Source organism: Nothobranchius furzeri, chromosome 10 (genome assembly GCF_043380555.1).
Source record: "Nothobranchius furzeri strain GRZ-AD chromosome 10, NfurGRZ-RIMD1, whole genome shotgun sequence".
NCBI classification, from domain to species: domain Eukaryota; kingdom Metazoa; phylum Chordata; class Actinopteri; order Cyprinodontiformes; family Nothobranchiidae; genus Nothobranchius; species Nothobranchius furzeri.
In genome coordinates, this window is record NC_091750.1 from 74,568,712 (window position 1) to 74,589,141 (window position 20,430).

General features: G+C 41.5%; 1 protein-coding gene across 1 annotated transcript; it reads left to right on the forward strand.

Moving 5' to 3' along the window:
- Positions 1–9,648: 9,648 nt before the first annotated feature.
- On the forward strand, positions 9,649–11,259 carry LOC107377648 (zinc finger BED domain-containing protein 4-like). Its single transcript, XM_070555408.1, has 5 exons — positions 9,649–9,768; positions 9,856–10,087; positions 10,175–10,318; positions 10,401–10,466; positions 10,566–11,259. Exons 1-5 carry the CDS (start codon positions 9,683–9,685, stop codon positions 10,938–10,940), a joined length of 903 nt encoding a protein of 300 aa, XP_070411509.1. The 5' UTR covers positions 9,649–9,682; the 3' UTR covers positions 10,941–11,259.
- Positions 11,260–20,430: the final 9,171 nt, after the last annotated feature.

A 20,430-nucleotide genomic window follows, 5' to 3' on the forward strand; every position in this document is an offset into this window, starting at 1 on the left:
TGTGGGCTTATAACTTGGCTTCTGAATATCCTAGAGAGGTCAGGTTTGTTTTAGAGTACTCCAATTAACAGCCCCTATTACCCCAAAAAGGAATGGAGTCATTAGCACCTATGGTTTTTAAATGGCACCCAGAATTATGTTGCACGAAGCACAATTTCACATCATTCTGGGTTCAATTGTGTGAAAACAAGGTCCAATCAGGCAGAAACGTTACAGGAAGGTAGAATCTATAGAGTTGTAAGTGATCTGAACGTTTCATGATGATCGCACATTCCTATAGGGGGTCAAACCATGTCCCAAAGGTCACCGGGCCTGGTGTCACTTTAAAGAAGTAGTCCAGTTACACATTTCTGGGCTTATAACTTGGCTTCTGAATGTCCTAGAGAGATCAGGTTTGTTTTAGTATACTCCAATCAACAGCCCCTACAACCACAAAAAGCAATGGAGTCATTAGCACTTATGGTTTGTAAATGGCACCCAGAATTATGTTGCACGAAGCACAATTTCACATCATTCTGGGTTCATTTGTGTGAAAACAAGGTCCAATCAGGCTGAAATGTTACAGGAAGGAAAAATCTATTGAGTTGTAAGTGATCTGAACGTTTCATGATGATAGCACTTTCCTAAGGGGGTCAAACCATGTCCCAAAGGTCACCGGATCTGGTGTCAATTTAAAGAAGTAGTCCAGTTACACCTTTGTGGGCTTATAACTTGGCTTCTGAATGTCCTAGAGAGATCAGGTTTGTTTTAGTGTACTCCAATCAACAGCCCCTATTATCCCAAAAAGGAATGGAGTCATTAGCACTTATGGTTTTTAAATGGCACCCTGAATTATGTTGCACGAAGCACAATTTCACATCATTCTGGGTTCATTTGTGTGAAAACAAGGTCCAATCAGGCTGAAAGGTTACAAGAAGGCAGAATCTATTGAGTTGTAAGTGATCTGAACGTTTCATGATGATCGCACATTCCTATAGGGGGTCAAACCATGTCCCAAAGGTCACTGAACCTGGTGTCACTTTAAAGAAGTAGTCCAATTACACCTTTGTGGGCTTATAACTTGGCTTCTGAATATCCTAGAGAGGTCAGGTTAGTTTTAGAGTACTCCAATTAACAGCCCCCATTACCCCAAAAAGGAATGGAGTCATTAGCACTTATGGTTTTTAAATGGCACCCAGAATTATGTTGCACGAAGCACAATTTCACATCATTCTGGGTTCATTTGTGTGAAAACAAGGTCCAATCAGGCAGAAACGTTACAGGAAGGTAGAATCTATTGAGATGTAAGTGATCTGAACGTTTCATGATGATCGCACATTCCTATAGGGGGTCAAACCATGTCCCAAAGGTCACCGGGCCTGGTGTCACTTTAAAGAAGTAGTCCAGTTACACATTTGTGGGCTTATAACTTGGCTTCTGAATATCCTAGAGAGGTCAGGTTTGTTTTAGAGTACTCCAATTAACAGCCCCTATTACCCCAAAAAGGAATGGAGTCATTAGCACTTATGGTTTTTAAATGGCACCCAGAATTATGTTGCACGAAGCACAATTTCACATCATTCTGGGTTCATTTGTGTGAAAACAAGGTCCAATCAGGCAGAAACGTTACAGGAAGGTAGAATCTATTGAGTTGTAAGTGATCTGAACGTTTCATGATGATCGCACATTCCTATAGGGGGTCAAACCATGTCCCAAAGGTCACCAGGCCTGGTGTCACTTTAAAGAAGTAGTCCAGTTACACATTTGTGGGCTTATAACTTGGTTTCTGAATGTCCTAGAGAGATCAGGTTTGTTTTAGTATACTCCAATCAACAGCCCCTACAACCACAAAAAGCAATGGAGTCATTAGAACTTATGGTTTGTAAATGGCACCCAGAATTATGTTGCACGAAGCACAATTTCACATCATTCTGGGTTCATTTGTGTGAAAACAAGGTCCAATCAGGCTGAAATGTTACAGGAAGGTAGAATCTATTGAGTTGTAAGTGATCTGAACGTTTCATGATGATAGCACTTTCCTAAGGGGGTCAAACCATGTCCCAAAGGTCACCGGATCTGGTGTCAATTTAAAGAAGTAGTCCAGTTACACCTTTGTGGGCTTATAACTTGGCTTCTGAATGTCCTAGAGAGATCAGGTTTGTTTTAGTGTACTCCAATCAACAGCCCCTACAACCAAAAAAAGGAATGGAGTCATTAGCACTTATGGTTTGTAAATGGCACCCAGAATTATGTTGCACGATGCACAATTTCACATCATTCTGGGTCCATTTGTGTGAAAACAAGGTCCAATCAGGCTGAAACATTACAAGAAGGTAGAATCTATTGAGTTGTAGTTGATCTGAACGTTTCATGATGATCGCACATTTCTATAGGGGGTCAAACCATATCCCAAAGGTCACCGGGCCTGGTGTCACTTTAAAGAAGTAGTCCAGTTACACATTTGTGGGCTTATAACTTGGCTTCTGAATATCCTAGAGAGGTCAGGTTTGTTTCAGAGTACTCCAATTAACAGCCCCTATTACCCCAAAAAGGAATGGAGTCATTAGCACTTATGGTTTTTAAATGGCACCCAGAATTATGTTGCACGAAGCACAATTTCACATCATTCTGTGTTCATTTGTGTGAAAACAAGGTCCAATCAAGCAGAAACGTTACAGGAAGGTAGAATCTATTGAGTTGTAAGTGATCTGAACGTTTCATGATGATCGCACATTCCTATAGGGGGTCAAACCATGTCCCAAAGGTCACCGGGCCTGGTGTCACTTTAAAGAAGTAGTCCAGTTACACATTTGTGGGCTTATAACTTGGCTTCTGAATATCCTAGAGAGGTCAGGTTTGTTTCAGAGTACTCCAATTAACAGCCCCTATTACCCCAAAAAGGAATGGAGTCATTAGCACCTATGGTTTTTAAATGGCACCCAGAATTATGTTGCACGAAGCACAATTTCACATCATTCTGGGTTCAATTGTGTGAAAACAAGGTCCAATCAGGCAGAAACGTTACAGGAAGGTAGAATCTATAGAGTTGTAAGTGATCTGAACGTTTCATGATGATCGCACATTCCTATAGGGGGTCAAACCATGTCCCAAAGGTCACCGGGCCTGGTGTCACTTTAAAGAAGTAGTCCAGTTACACATTTCTGGGCTTATAACTTGGCTTCTGAATGTCCTAGAGAGATCAGGTTTGTTTTAGTATACTCCAATCAACAGCCCCTACAACCACAAAAAGCAATGGAGTCATTAGCACTTATGGTTTGTAAATGGCACCCAGAATTATGTTGCACGAAGCACAATTTCACATCATTCTGGGTTCATTTGTGTGAAAACAAGGTCCAATCAGGCTGAAATGTTACAGGAAGGAAAAATCTATTGAGTTGCAAGTGATCTGAACGTTTCATGATGATAGCACTTTCCTAAGGGGGTCAAACCATGTCCCAAAGGTCACCGGATCTGGTGTCAATTTAAAGAAGTAGTCCAGTTACACCTTTGTGGGCTTATAACTTGGCTTCTGAATGTCCTAGAGAGATCAGGTTTGTTTTAGTGTACTCCAATCAACAGCCCCTACAACCACAAAAAGGAATGGAGTCATTAGCACTTATGGTTTGTAAATTGCACCCAGAATTATGTTGCACGAAGCACAATTTCACATCATTCTGGGTCCATTTGTGTGAAAACAAGGTCCAATCACGCTGAAACGTTACAAGAAGGTAGAATCTATTGAGTTGTAAGTGATCTGAACGTTTCATGATGATCGCACATTTCTATAGGGGGTCAAACCATGTCCCAAAGGTCACCGGGCCTGGTGTCACTTTAAAGAAGTAGTCCAGTTACACATTTGTGGGCTTATAACTTGACTTCTGAATATCCCAGAGAGGTCAGGTTTGTTTTAGAGTACTCCAATTAACAGCCCCCATTACCCCAAAAAGGAATGGAGTCATTAGCACTTATGGTTTTTAAATGGCACCCAGAATTATGTTGCACGAAGCACAATTTCACATCATTCTGGGTTCATTTGTGTGAAAACAAGGTCCAATCAAGCAGAAACGTTACAGGAAGGTAGAATCTATTGAGTTGTAAGTGATCTGAACGTTTCATGATGATCGCACATTCCTATAGGGGGTCAAACCATGTCCCAAAGGTCACCGGGCCTGGTGTCACTTTAAAGAAGTAGTCCAGTTACACATTTGTGGGCTTATAACTTGGCTTCTGAATATCCTAGAGAGGTCAGGTTTGTTTTAGAGTACTCCAATTAACAGCCCCTATTACCCCAAAAATGAATGGAGTCAATAGCACTTATGGTTTTTAAATGGCACCCAGAATTATGTTGCACGAAGCACAATTTCACATCATTCTGGGTTCATTTGTGTGAAAACAAGGTCCAATCAGGCAGAAACGTTACAGGAAGGTAGAATCTATTGAGTTGTAAGTGATCTGAACGTTTCATGATGATCGCACATTCCTATAGGGAGTCAAACCATGTCCCAAAGGTCACCGGGCCTGGTGTCACTTTAAAGAAGTAGTCCAGTTACACATTTGTGGGCTTATAACTTAGGCTTCTGAATGTCCTAGAGAGATCAGGTTTGTTTTAGTATACTCCAATCAACAGCCCCTACAACCACAAAAAGCAATGGAGTCATTAGCACTTATGGTTTGTAAATGGCACCCAGAATTATGTTGCACGAAGCACAATTTCACATCATTCTGGGTTCATTTGTGTGAAAACAAGGTCCAATCAGGCTGAAATGTTACAGGAAGGAAAAATCTATTGAGTTGTAAGTGATCTGAACGTTTCATGATGATAGCACTTTTCTAAGGGGGTCAAACCATGTCCCAAAGGTCACTGGATCTGGTGTCAATTTAAAGAAGTAGTCCAGTTACACCTTTGTGGGCTTATAACTTGGCTTCTGAATGTCCTAGAGAAATCAGGTTTGTTTTAGTGTACTCCAATCAACAGCCCCTACAACCACAAAAAGGAATGGAGTCATTAGCACTTATGGTTTGTAAATGGCACCCAGAATTATGTTGCACGAAGCACAATTTCACATCATTCTGGGTCCATTTGTGTGAAAACAAGGTCCAATCACGCTGAAACGTTACAAGAAGGTAGAATCTATTGAGTTGTAAGTGATCTGAACGTTTCATGATGATCGCACATTTCTATAGGGGGTCAAACCATGTCCCAAAGGTCACCGGGCCTGGTGTCACTTTAAAGAAGTAGTCCAGTTACACATTTGTGGGCTTATAACTTGACTTCTGAATATCCCAGAGAGGTCAGGTTTGTTTTAGAGTACTCCAATTAACATCCCCTATTACCCCAAAAAGGAATGGAGTCATTAGCACTTATGGGTTTTAAATGGCACCCAGAATTATGTTGCACGAAGCACAATTTCACATCATTCTGGGTTCATTTGTGTGAAAACAAGGTCCAATCAGGCAGAAACATTACAGGAATGTAGAATCTATTGAGTTGTAAGTGATCTGAACATTTCATGGAGATAGCACTTTCCTAAGGGGGTCAAACCATGTCCCAAAGGTCACTGGATCTGGTGTCAATTTAAAGAAGTAGTCCAGTTACACATTTGTGGGCTTATAACTTGGCTTCTGAATGTCCTAGAGAGATCAGGTTTGTTTTAGTGTACTCCAATTAATATCCCCCATTACCCCAAAAAGGAATGGAGTCATTAGCACTTATGGTTTGTAAATGGCACCCAGAATTATGTTGCACGAAGCACAATTTCACATCATTCTGGGTTCATTTGTGTGAAAACAAGGTCCAATCAGGCTGAAACGTTACAGGAAGGTAGAATCTATTGAGTTGTAAGTTATCTGAATGTTTCATGATGATAGCACTTTCCTAAGGGGGTCAAATCATGTCCCAAAGGTCACCGGATCTGGTGTCAATTTAAAGAAGTAGTCCAGTTACACATTTGTGGGCTTATAACTTGGCTTCTGAATGTCCTAGAGAGATCAGGTTTGTTTTAGTGTACTCCAATCAACAGCCCCTACATCCACAAAAAGGAATGGAGTCATTATCACTTATGGTTTGTAAATGGCACCCAAAATTATGTTGCACGAAGCACAATGTCACATCATTCTGGGTCCATTTGTGTGAAAACAAGGTCCAATCAGGCTGAAACGTTACAAGAAGGTAGAATCTATTGAGTTGTAAGTGATATGAACATTTCATGATGATCGCAAATTCCCATAGGGGGTCAAACCATGTCCCAAAGGTTACCGGGCCTGGTGTCACTTTAAAGAAGTAGTCCAGTTACACCTTTGTGGGCTTATAACTTGGCTTCTGAATTTCCTAGAGAGGTCAGGTTTGTTTTAGTTTACTCCAATCAACAGCCCCTACAACCACAAAAAGGAATGGAGTCATTAGCACTTATGGTTTTTAAATGGCACCCAGAATTATGTTGCACGAAGCACAATTTCACATCATTCTGGGTCCATTTGTGTGAAAACAAGGTCCAATCAGGCTGAAAGGTTACAAGAAGGCAGAATCTATTGAGTTGTAAGTGATCTGAACGTTTCATGATGATCGCACATTCCTATAGGGGTCAAACCATGTCCCAAAGGTCACTGAACCTGGTGTCACTTTAAAGAAGTAGTCCAATTACACCTTTGTGGGCTTATAACTTGGCTTCTGAATATCCTAGAGAGGTCAGGTTAGTTTTAGAGTACTCCAATTAACAGCCCCCATTACCCCAAAAAGGAATGGAGTCATTAGCACTTATGGTTTTTAAATGGCACCCAGAATTATGTTGAACGAAGCACAATTTCACATCATTCTAGGTTCATTTGTGTGAAAACAAGGTCCAATCAGGCAGAAACGTTACAGGAAGGTATAATCTATTGAGTTGTAATTGATCTGAACGTTTCATGATGATCGCACATTCCTATAGGGGGTCAAACCATGTCCCAAAGTTCACCGGTCCTGGTGTCACTTTAAAGAAGTAGTCCAGTTACACATTTGTGGGCTTATAACTTGGCTTCTGAATATCCTAGAGAGGTCAGGTTTGTTTTAGAGTACTCCAATTAACAGCCCCTATTACCCCAAAAAGGAATGGAGTCATTAGCACTTATGGTTTTTAAATGGCACCCAGAATTATGTTGCACGAAGCACAATTTCACATCATTCTGGGTTCATTTGTGTGAAAACAAGGTCCAATCAGGCAGAAACATTACAGGAAGGTAGAATCTATTGAGTTGTAAGTGAACTGAACGTTTCATGATGATCGCACATTCCTATAGGGGGTCAAACCATGTCCCAAAGGTCACCGGGCCTGGTGTCAATTTAAAGAAGTAGTCCAGTTACACATTTGTGGGCTTATAACTTGGCTTCTGAATGTCCTAGAGAGATCAGGTTGGTTATAGTATACTTCAATCATCAGCCCCTACAACCACAAAAAGCAATGGAGTCATTAGAACTTATGGTTTGTAAATGGCACCCAAAATTATGTTGCACGAAGCACAATTTCACATCATTCTGGGTTCATTTGTGTGAAAACAAGGTCCAATCAGGCAGAAACGTTACAGGAAGGTAGAATCTATTGAGTTGTAAGTGATCTGAACGTTTCATGATGATCGCACATTCCTATAGGGGGTCAAACCATGTCCCAAAGGTCACCGGGCCTGGTGTCACTTTAAAGAAGTAGTCCAGTTACACATTTGTGGGCATATAACTTGGCTTCTGAATATCCTAGAGAGGTCAGGTTTGTTTTAGAGTACTCCAATTAACAGCCCCTATTACCCCAAAAAGGAATGGAGTCATTAGCACTTGTGGTTTTTAAATGGCACCCAGAATTATGTTGCACGAAGCACAATTTCACATCATTCTGGGTTCATTTGTGTGAAAACAAGGTCCAATCAGGCAGAAACGTTACAGGAAGGTAGAATCTATTGAGTTGTAAGTGATCTGAACGTTTCATGATGATCGCACATTCCTATAGGGGGTCAAACCATGTCCCAAATAGGGATGGGTACCGGTACTCGGTACTTTAATAGCACCGGTTCTGACATAAACGGTAGTAACCAGACCGAAAAGCAACGCAGATTTCGGTGCTTCATTTCGGAGATGTCAATCATCTTGGACTCGAGTAGCCACTCATTTTACTTTTCCGGTGATAGTAGGCGGGCCCAGCCAAGTGCGTATTTAATTAGAGCGGACCTACATTATTTATCAAAATGCCGAAGGTGAAGCGGTCGAAAGCGTGGCTGTACTTCACAGCAAAAGATGCAGACTCAGCAACCTGCAACAGGTGCTTCAAGGTGATACTCAGTAAAGGAGGTAACACCTCTAATTTAATGAAACACCTGGTGACGCATAGCATTTTTTTAAAAGCCGAGACATGCACCGTGTTTGATAGCTTGCAACAGCGAAACCTCCCACCGAACGCATCTACTGTCGGTATTGGAGATAGCTTTAGCAACGTTCCCCCAGAAGAACCTGGAGAGGAGAATCGTCCTGGCACCAGCCGAGCCCCTCCCGCTGTAGCAGAAAAGTTGACAGAGGATGGCGGCAGTAGCAGCCGCTCTTCTTTGGGTAAGTAGCTTAAAGTAGTTTATGTGTATTATACGTTGAGCACACATTATTAAATGAATGCATGTAGGGTGAGCTAGCAAACACGGTCGTAGCTACATGCTGCGTTCTTTTTGGCAGAGACTCCCTTCACGCTGGCCAAGAGGTCTAAATTGACCAAAGAAAAAGTGGAGGAAATACACAGGGCAGTGACGACGTTTGTAGTCAAAGATCTCCAACCGTTCTCAACGGTGGAGTCACCATCATTTAGGTAAAAATGTTGCATTGCTCTGATATAAAAATAGTTTTGTTCATAGCTGTTTAGCTTTGCAAGTGCTCTGTTAATAATTGGTACAAATAAAGGGTGGGTTACATGTTTTTATTTAGTCTTTTTTTTATCTGTTTGGAAAAATAACTACATTTCAATTTAAATTCAAATTTATTTGTTTCTATTCAGGGAGATGTGCACTGCCCTTAATCCGAGGTATCAGCCCCCATCCAGAGACGACCTGTCCAACACATTTATACCTGCATGGTATTCTGTTGAAAAAAGCAACCTCATCCAGAAGTTGGCTCAGGTTAACAAGGTAGCAATCACCTGTGATGGATGGACTAGTGTTGCTCAGGACCATTTCCTCACAGTCACGGTTCATTACATCTACAAAGGCAGGATGATGCAGAATGTGCTAAGCACTGAAGCAGTTTATGAGTCACAAACAGGTCTGGTAGTGGCTAAAGAAATATCAAGTGTTGTGGAGCAGTTTAACTTAGGACAGAAAGTAATTGCTGCCACTGTAGACAACGCCAGCAACATGGATGTTGCTTTGAAAAACTTGAACTTTTTGAAAGTGGGATGCTTTGCCCATACCCTAAACCTAGCAGCACAAAAGGTGTATGACATTCCTGCAGTTTCCAGCTGGTGTGCCAAAATCCGCTCAGTTGTGGTGTGGCTCAAGCGTTCATCATTGAGCAAAACTGTGCTCAGAGAAAAGCAGCGACTCCTGAGTAAGTAGCATATGCAGTTACACATGTAAATGTATTGTTAATCATATTACCTTTTTTACAGTAATTCAAAATACATTTGTGTCTGTCTGTGCTTTAGATTTGCCAGAGCATAATGTCATTCTTGACGTTAAAACGCGCTGGAACTCTCTCTTCCTGATGGTGGAGAGATTTATTGAGCAGTTTGATGCAATCCAGGCAGCTGTTCTGGATCAACGTCTGAGGAAGCCAATGGAGAAGGATAAGTGAGTTAATGACACCAGCATCACTTGTAAGTGCTAAATGATTTCATTTAGTCATTTACCTTAAACATTGTTAATAATTTTCCACAGGCTAGAAGGCTTCACGTGCACTGATCTAACGAAAGCAGAGATGTTTATTAAGTGCATGCAAGTCCTGTACACATCAACCATGTGTGTGTCAAGTGAGAAGTCGCCCACATGCAGCCAAATCATCCCCATCCTGATGAAGCTGGAGGCACATTTCAGGCAATCCGATGAAGACACCGTTTTCACCTCATCAATGAAAGAGAAAGTCTGGGGTAGTCTGCAGAACAGATATCAGGTATCTGCAGAACATATGAATACTAACAAATATAGGGGTAGCATTGCATTTAGGTATCAGCTTCTATATTATATACTTTCTTTAAAGGACGAAAACCTTCAGAAATTTCTGAAGGAGGCCACTCTGATGGACCCACGTTTTAAAGGCAAGCTAGATGAAGGTGAGGCAGCTGACATCTGGGACAGGTTGGAGATGGCAGCAGTTGCAAATGCCACAGCAGCAGTTGAACAGGTATTTTCTGCACAACATTGTCCTTCTGCATGATGTAGTTTCCATGTTGAAGGAATGTTTTTTTTATTTGTGTTATCCATAGCCTCCCATAGAGGACCCTCAAGCAGACAGGGTGATGGATGACGCCGAGATGAAGCCAGAAAAATATGTAATTTCTGAGTTTTTCTAACCCAACCATGTAGTCCTACATTCTAAAAGGGATCTTTGTTGTTTTGACAATCTCACACTACTTATTTTTGTTTTCCAGCCAAGAACGGTCCAAAAGTCAGCCTTGGAAAAGCTGTTTGAGGATGAGGACAGACAACTTAAGGAGGATGCAGCCTCTCATACAGCGGGTAGAGTCCCTTCCATCACAGAGCAGGTACAAAAGGAACTTGACACATACAAAAGACTGCCAAGAATTCCCTCTGGACAAGACCCTGTGGCCTGGTGGTGGAGTAAGAGGGATACACTGCCCAACTTATCTGCCCTATCCAATACATACTTGTGTGTCCCAGCCTCATCAACACCTTCTGAACGTGTTTTCTCTTGCGCTGGGCATGCCATCAGCCAAGAGCGATGCCGAATATTGCCAGAAAAAGCTAACATGGTGATTTTTTTGCAAAAAAATATCAAAAAATAAAATAAGAGGTTTTTGGAAAACTTGTGTATTTTTACATTCTTTAAGCACCGGTTCCGGCACCGTTTGAGCACCGGTACCATTTCAAAAGTACCGGTTTGGCACCGGTATCGGATAAAACCTAATCGATACCCATCCCTAGTCCCAAAGGCCACCGGGCCTGGTGTCACTTTAAAGAAGTAGTCCAGTTACACATTTGTGGGCTTATAACTTGGCTTCTGAATGTCCTAGAGAGATCAGGTTTGTTTTAGTATACTCCAATCAACAGCCCCTACAACCACAAAAAGCAATGGAGTCATTAGCACTTATGGTTTGTAAATGGCACCCAGAATTATGTTGCACGAAGCACAATGTCACATCATTCTGGGTCCATTTGTGTGAAAACAAGGTCCAATCAGGCTGAAACGTTACAAGAAGGTAGAATCTATTGAGTTGTAAGTGATCTGAACGTTTCATGATGATCGCACATTTCTATAGGGGGTCAAACCATGTCCCAAAGGTCACCGGGCCTGGTGTCACTTTAAAGAAGTAGTCCAGTTACACATTTGTGGGCTTATAACTTGGCTTCTGAATATCCTAGAGAGGTCAGGTTTGTTTTAGAGTACTCCAATTAACAGCCCCTATTACCCCAAAAAGGAATGGAGTTATTAGCACTTATGGGTTTTAAATGGCACCCAGAATTATGTTGCACGAAGCACAATTTCACATCATTCTGGGTCCATTTGTGTGAAAACAAGGTCCAATCAGGCTGAAAGGTTACAAGAAGGCAGAATCTATTGAGTTGTAAGTGATCTGAACGTTTCATGATGATCGCACATTCCTATAGGGGGTCAAACCATGTCCCAAAGGTCACTGAACCTGGTGTCACTTTAAAGAAGTAGTCCAATTACACCTTTGTGGGCTTATAAATTGGCTTCTGAATATCCTAGAGAGGTCAGGTTAGTTTTAGAGTACTCCAATTAACAGCCCCCATTACCCCAAAAAGGAATGGAGTCATTAGCACTTATGGTTTTTAAATGGCACCCAGAATTATGTTGCACGAAGCACAATTTCACATCATTCTGGGTTCATTTGTGTGAAAACAAGGTCCAATCAGGCAGAAACGTTACAGGAAGGTAGAATCTTTTGAGTTGTAAGTGATCTGAACGTTTCATGATGATCGCACATTCCTATAGGGGGTCAAACCATGTCCCAAAGGCCACCGGGCCTGGTGTCACTTTAAAGAAGTAGTCCAGTTACACATTTGTGGGCTTATAACTTGGCTTCTGAATGTCCTAGAGAGATCAGGTTTGTTTTAGTATACTCCAATCAACAGCCCCTACAACCACAAAAAGCAATGGAGTCATTAGCACTTATGGTTTGTAAATGGCACCCAGAATTATGTTGCACGAAGCACAATTTCACATCATTCTGGGTTCATTTGTGTGAAAACAAGGTCCAATCAGGCTGAAATGTTATAGGAAGGAAAAATCTATTGAGTTGTAAGTGATCTGAACGTTTCATGATGATAGCACTTTCCTAAGGGGGTCAAACCATGTCCCAAAGGTCACTGGATCTGGTGTCAATTTAAAGAAGTAGTCCAGTTACACCTTTGTGGGCTTATAACTTGGCTTCTGAATGTCCTAGAGAGATCAGGTTTGTTTTAGTGTACTCCAATCAACAGCCCCTACAACCACAGAAAGGAATGGAGTCATTAGCACTTATGGTTTGTAAATGGCACCCAGAATTATGTTGCACGAAGCACAATTTCACATCATTCTGGGTCCATTTGTGTGAAAACAAGGTCCAATCAGGCTGAAACGTTACAAAAAGGTAGAATCTATTGAGTTGTAAGTGATCTGAACGTTTCATGATGATCGCACATTTCTATAGGGGGTCAAACCATGTCCCAAAGGTCACCGGGCCTGGTGTCACTTTAAAGAAGTAGTCCAGTTACACATTTGTGGGCTTATAACTTGGCTTCTGAATATCCCAGAGAGGTCAGGTTTGTTTTAGAGTACTCCAATTAACAGCCCCTATTACCCCAAAAAGGATTGGAGTCATTAGCACTTATGGGTTTTAAATGGCACCCAGAATTATGTTGCACGAAGCACAATTTCACATCATTCTGGGTTCATTTGTGTGAAAACAAGGTCCAATCAGGCAGAAACGTTACAGGAAGGTAGAATCTATTGAGTTGTAAGTGATCTGAACGTTTCATGGAGATAGCACTTTCCTAAGGGGGTCAAACCATGTCCCAAAGGTCACTGGATCTGGTGTCAATTTAAAGAAGTAGTCCAGTTACACATTTGTGGGCTTATAACTTGGCTTCTGAATGTCCTAGAGAGATCAGGTTTGTTTTAGTGTACTCCAATTAATAGCCCCCATTACCCCAAAAAGGAATGGAGTCATTAGCACTTATGGTTTGTAAATGGCAACCAGAATTATGTTGCACGAAGCACAATTTCACATCATTCTGGGTTCATTTGTGTGAAAACAAGGTCCAATCAGGCTGAAACGTTACAGGAAGGTAGAATCTATTGAGTTGTAAGTGATCTGAATGTTTCATGATGATAGCACTTTCCTAAGGGGGTCAAACCATGTCCCAAAGGTCACCGGATCTGGTGTCAATTTAAAGAAGTAGTCCAGTTACACATTTGTGGGCTTATAACTTGGCTTCTGAATGTCCTAGAGAGATCAGGTTTGTTTTAGTGTACTCCAATTAATAGCCCCCATTACCCCAAAAAGGAATGGAGTCATTATCACTTATGGTTTTTAAATGGCATGCAGAATTATGTTGCACGAAGCACAATTTCACATCATTCTGGGTTCATTTGTGTGAAAACAAGGTCCAATCAGGCTGAAACGTTACAGGAAGGTAGAATCTATTGAGTTGTAAGTGATCTGAACGTTTCATGATGATAGCACTTCCCTAAGGGGGTCAAACCATGTCCCAAAGGTCACCGGATCTGGTGTCAATTTAAAGAAGTAGTCCAGTTACACATTGGTGGGCTTATAACGTGGCTTCTGAATGGCCTAGAGAGATCAGGTTTGTTTTAGTGTACTCCAATCAACAGCCCCTACAACCACAAAAAGGAATGGAGTCATTAGCACTTATGGTTTTTAAATGGCACCCAGAATTATGTTGCACGAAGCACAATTTCACATCATTCTGGGTCCATTTGTGTGAAAACAAGGTCCAATCAGGCTGAAACGTTACAAGAAGGTAGAATCTATTGAGTTGTAAGTGATCTGAACGTTTCATGAAGATCGCACATTCCCATAGGGGGTCAAACCATGTCCCAAAGGTCACCAGGCCTGGTGTCACTTTGAAGAAGTAGTCCAGTTGCACCTTTGTGGGCTTCTAACTTGGCTTTTGAATATCCTAGAGAGGTCAGGTTTGTTTTAGAGTACTCCAATTAACAGCTCCCATTACCCCAAAAATGAATGGAGTCATTAGCACTTATGGTTTTTAAATGGCACCCAGAATTATGTTGCACGAAGCACAATTTCACATCATTCTGGGTTCATTTGTGTGAAAACAAGGTCCAATCAGGCTGAAACGTTACAGGAAGGTAGAATCTATTGAGTTGTAAGTGATCTGAACGTTTCATGATGATAGCACTTTCCTAAGGGGGCAAACCATGTCCCAGAGGTAACCGGATCTGGTGTCAATTTAAAGAAGTAGTCCAGTTACACATTTGTGGGCCTATAACTTGGCTTCTGAATGTCCTAGAGAGATCAGGTTTGTTTTAGTGTACTCCAATCAACAGCCCCTACAATCACAAAAAGGAATGGAGTCATTAGCACTTATGGTTTGTAAATGGCACCCAGAATTATGTTGCACGAAGCACAATTTCACATCATTCTGGGTTCATTTGTGTGAAAACAAGGTCCAATCAGGCTGAAACGTTACAGGAAGATAGAATCTATTGAGTTGTAAGTGATCTGAAAGTTTCATGATGATAGCACTTTCCTAAGGGGGTTCAAACCATGTCCCAAAGGTCAACGGATCTGATGTCAATTTAAAGAAGTAGTCCAGTTACACATTTGTGGGCTTATAACTTGGCTTCTGAATGTCCTAGAGAGATCAGGTTTGTTTTAGTGTACTCCAATCAACAGCCCCTACAACCACAAAAAGGAATGGAGTCATTAGCACTTATGGTTTGTAAATGGCACCCAGAATTATAAATCACAAAGCACAATTTCACATCATTCTGGGTCCATTTGTGTGAAAACAAGGTCCAATCAGGCTGAAACGTTACAAGAAGGTAGAATCTATTGAGTTGTAAGTGATCTGAACGTTTCATGATGATCGCACATTCCTATAGGGGGTCAAACCATGTCCCAAAGGTCACCAGGCCTGGTGTCACTTTAAAGAAGTAGTCCAGTTACACATTTGTGGGCCTATAACTTGGCTTCTGAATGTCCTAGAGAGATCAGGTTTGTTTTAGTGTACTCCAATCAACAGCCCCTACAATCACAAAAAGGAATGGAGTCATTAGCACTTATGGTTTGTAAATGGCACCCAGAATTATGTTGCACGAAGCACAATTTCACATCATTCTGGGTTCATTTGTGTGAAAACAAGGTCCAATCAGGCTGAAACGTTACAGGAAGATAGAATCTATTGAGTTGTAAGTGATCTGAAAGTTTCATGATGATAGCACTTTCCTAAGGGGGTTCAAACCATGTCCCAAAGGTCAACGGATCTGATGTCAATTTAAAGAAGTAGTCCAGTTACACATTTGTGGGCTTATAACTTGGCTTCTGAATGTCCTAGAGAGATCAGGTTTGTTTTAGTGTACTCCAATCAACAGCCCCTACAACCACAAAAAGGAATGGAGTCATTAGCACTTATGGTTTGTAAATGGCACCCAGAATTATAAATCACAAAGCACAATTTCACATCATTCTGGGTCCATTTGTGTGAAAACAAGGTCCAATCAGGCTGAAACGTTACAAGAAGGTAGAATCTATTGAGTTGTAAGTGATCTGAACGTTTCATGATGATCGCACATTCCTATAGGGGGTCAAACCATGTCCCAAAGGCCACCGGGCCTGGTGTCACTTTAAAGAAGTAGTCCAGTTACACATTGGTGGGCTTATAACGTGGCTTCTGAATGGCCTAGAGAGATCAGGTTTGTTTTAGTGTACTCCAATCAACAGCCCCTACAACCACAAAAAGGAATGGAGTCATTAGCACTTATGGTTTTTAAATGGCACCCAGAATTATGTTGCACGAAGCACAATTTCACATCATTCTGGGTCCATTTGTGTGAAAACAAGGTCCAATCAGGCTGAAACGTTACAAGAAGGTAGAATCTATTGAGTTGTAAGTGATCTGAACGTTTCATGAAGATCGCACATTCCCATAGGGGGTCAAACCATGTCCCAAAGGTCACCAGGCCTGGTGTCACTTTAAAGAAGTAGTCCAGTTGCACCTTTGTGGGCTTCTAACTTGGCTTTTGAATATCCTAGAGAGGTCAGGTTTGTTTTAGAGTACTCCAATTAACAACTCCCAGTACCCCAAAAAGGAATGGAGTCATTAGCACTTATGGTTTGTAAATGGCACCCAGAATTATGTTGCACGAAGCACAATTTCACATCATTCTGGGTTCATTTGTGTGAAAACAAGGTCCAATCAGGCTGAAACGTTACAGGAAGATAGAATCTATTGAGTTGTAAGTGATCTGAAAGTTTCATGATGATAGCACTTTCCTAAGGGGGTTCAAACCATGTCCCAAAGGTCAACGGATCTGATGTCAATTTAAAGAAGTAGTCCAGTTACACATTTGTGGGCTTATAACTTGGCTTCTGAATGTCCTAGAGAGATCAGGTTTGTTTTAGTGTACTCCAATCAACAGCCCCTACAACCACAAAAAGGAATGGAGTCATTAGCACTTATGGTTTGTAAATGGCACCCAGAATTATAAATCACAAAGCACAATTTCACATCATTCTGGGTCCATTTGTGTGAAAACAAGGTCCAATCAGGCTGAAACGTTACAAGAAGGTAGAATCTATTGAGTTGTAAGTGATCTGAACGTTTCATGATGATCGCACATTCCTATAGGGGGTCAAACCATGTCCCAAAGGTCACCAGGCCTGGTGTCACTTTAAAGAAGTAGTCCAGTTACACATTTGTGGGCCTATAACTTGGCTTCTGAATGTCCTAGAGAGATCAGGTTTGTTTTAGTGTACTCCAATCAACAGCCCCTACAATCACAAAAAGGAATGGAGTCATTAGCACTTATGGTTTGTAAATGGCACCCAGAATTATGTTGCACGAAGCACAATTTCACATCATTCTGGGTTCATTTGTGTGAAAACAAGGTCCAATCAGGCTGAAACGTTACAGGAAGATAGAATCTATTGAGTTGTAAGTGATCTGAAAGTTTCATGATGATAGCACTTTCCTAAGGGGGTTCAAACCATGTCCCAAAGGTCAACGGATCTGATGTCAATTTAAAGAAGTAGTCCAGTTACACATTTGTGGGCTTATAACTTGGCTTCTGAATGTCCTAGAGAGATCAGGTTTGTTTTAGTGTACTCCAATCAACAGCCCCTACAACCACAAAAAGGAATGGAGTCATTAGCACTTATGGTTTTTAAATGGCACCCAGAATTATGTTGCACGAAGCACAATTTCACATCATTCTGGGTTCATTTGTGTGAAAACAAGGTCCAATCAGGCTGAAACGTTACAGGAAGGTAGAATCTATTGAGTTGTAAGTGATCTGAACGTTTCATGATGATAGCACTTCCCTAAGGGGGTCAAACCATGTCCCAAAGGCCACCGGGCCTGGTGTCACTTTAAAGAAGTAGTCCAGTTACACCTTTGTGGGCTTATAACTTGGCTTCTGAATGTCCTAGAGAGATCAGGTTTGTTTTAGTATACTCCAATCAACAGCCCCTACAACCACAAAAAGCAATGGAGTCATTAGCACTTATGGTTTGTAAATGGCACCCAGAATTATGTTGCACGAAGCACAATTTCACATCATTCTGGGTTCATTTGTGTGAAAACAAGGTCCAATCAGGCTGAAATGTTACAGGAAGGAAAAATCTATTGAGTTGTAAGTGATCTGAACGTTTCATGATGATAGCACTTTCCTAAGGGGGTCAAACCATGTCCCAAAGGTCACTGGATCTGGTGTCAATTTAAAGAAGTAGTCCAGTTACACCTTTGTGGGCTTATAACTTGGCTTCTGAATGTCCTAGAGAGATCAGGTTTGTTTTAGTGTACTCCAATCAACAGCCCCTACAACCACAAAAAGGAATGGAGTCATTAGCACTTATGGTTTGTAAATGGCACCCAGAATTATGTTGCACGAAGCACAATTTCACATCATTCTGGGTCCATTTGTGTGAAAACAAGGTCCAATCAGGCTGAAACGTTACAAGAAGGTAGAATCTATTGAGTTGTAAGTGATCTGAACGTTTCATGATGATCGCACATTTCTATAGGGGGTCAAACCATGTCCCAAAGGTCACCGGGCCTGGTGTCACTTTAAAGAAGTAGTCCAGTTACACATTTGTGGGCTTATAACTTGGCTTCTGAATATCCCAGAGAGGTCAGGTTTGTTTTAGAGTACTCCAATTAACAGCCCCTATTACCCCAAAAAGGATTGGAGTCATTAGCACTTATGGGTTTTAAATGGCACCCAGAATTATGTTGCACGAAGCACAATTTCACATCATTCTGGGTTCATTTGTGTGAAAACAAGGTCCAATCAGGCAGAAACGTTACAGGAAGGTAGAATCTATTGAGTTGTAAGTGATCTGAACGTTTCATGATGATCGCACATTCCTATAGGGGGTCAAACCATGTCCCAAATAGGGATGGGTACCGGTACTCGGTACTTTAATAGCACCGGTTCTGACATAAACGGTAGTAACCAGACCGAAAAGCAACGCAGATTTCGGTGCTTCATTTCGGAGATGTCAATCATCTTGGACTCGAGTAGCCACTCATTTTACTTTTCCGGTGATAGTAGGCGGGCCCAGCCAAGTGCGTATTTAATTAGAGCGGACCTACATTATTTATCAAAATGCCGAAGGTGAAGCGGTCGAAAGCGTGGCTGTACTTCACAGCAAAAGATGCAGACTCAGCAACCTGCAACAGGTGCTTCAAGGTGATACTCAGTAAAGGAGGTAACACCTCTAATTTAATGAAACACCTGGTGACGCATAGCATTTTTTTAAAAGCCGAGACATGCACCGTGTTTGATAGCTTGCAACAGCGAAACCTCCCACCGAACGCATCTACTGTCGGTATTGGAGATAGCTTTAGCAACGTTCCCCCAGAAGAACCTGGAGAGGAGAATCGTCCTGGCACCAGCCGAGCCCCTCCCGCTGTAGCAGAAAAGTTGACAGAGGATGGCGGCAGTAGCAGCCGCTCTTCTTTGGGTAAGTAGCTTAAAGTAGTTTATGTGTATTATACGTTGAGCACACATTATTAAATGAATGCATGTAGGGTGAGCTAGCAAACACGGTCGTAGCTACATGCTGCGTTCTTTTTGGCAGAGACTCCCTTCACGCTGGCCAAGAGGTCTAAATTGACCAAAGAAAAAGTGGAGGAAATACACAGGGCAGTGACGACGTTTGTAGTCAAAGATCTCCAACCGTTCTCAACGGTGGAGTCACCATCATTTAGGTAAAAATGTTGCATTGCTCTGATATAAAAATAGTTTTGTTCATAGCTGTTTAGCTTTGCAAGTGCTCTGTTAATAATTGGTACAAATAAAGGGTGGGTTACATGTTTTTATTTAGTCTTTTTTTATCTGTTTGGAAAAATAACTACATTTCAATTTAAATTCAAATTTATTTGTTTCTATTCAGGGAGATGTGCACTGCCCTTAATCCGAGGTATCAGCCCCCATCCAGAGACGACCTGTCCAACACATTTAGACCTGCATGGTATTCTGTTGAAAAAAGCAACCTCATCCAGAAGTTGGCTCAGGTTAACAAGGTAGCAATCACCTGTGATGGATGGACTAGTGTTGCTCAGGACCATTTCCTCACAGTCACGGTTCATTACATCTACAAAGGCAGGATGATGCAGAATGTGCTAAGCACTGAAGCAGTTTATGAGTCACAAACAGGTCTGGTAGTGGCTAAAGAAATATCAAGTGTTGTGGAGCAGTTTAACTTAGGACAGAAAGTAATTGCTGCCACTGTAGACAACGCCAGCAACATGGATGTTGCTTTGAAAAACTTGAACTTTTTGAAAGTGGGATGCTTTGCCCATACCCTAAACCTAGCAGCACAAAAGGTGTATGACATTCCTGCAGTTTCCAGCTGGTGTGCCAAAATCCGCTCAGTTGTGGTGTGGCTCAAGCGTTCATCATTGAGCAAAACTGTGCTCAGAGAAAAGCAGCGACTCCTGAGTAAGTAGCATATGCAGTTACACATGTAAATGTATTGTTAATCATATTACCTTTTTTACAGTAATTCAAAATACATTTGTGTCTGTCTGTGCTTTAGATTTGCCAGAGCATAATGTCATTCT

Bases quoted from the DNA above. Each gene is read 5' to 3' on its own strand.
- LOC107377648 (XM_070555408.1), top strand. From the start codon at position 9,683: ATGGTGGAGAGATTTATTGAGCAGTTTGATGCAATCCAGGCAGCTGTT. The intron at 9,769-9,855 runs GTGAGTTAATGA...AATTTTCCACAG, and splicing joins AAGCCAATGGAGAAGGATAA to GCTAGAAGGCTTCACGTGCA. The intron at 10,088-10,174 runs GTATCTGCAGAA...CTTTCTTTAAAG, and splicing joins GTCTGCAGAACAGATATCAG to GACGAAAACCTTCAGAAATT.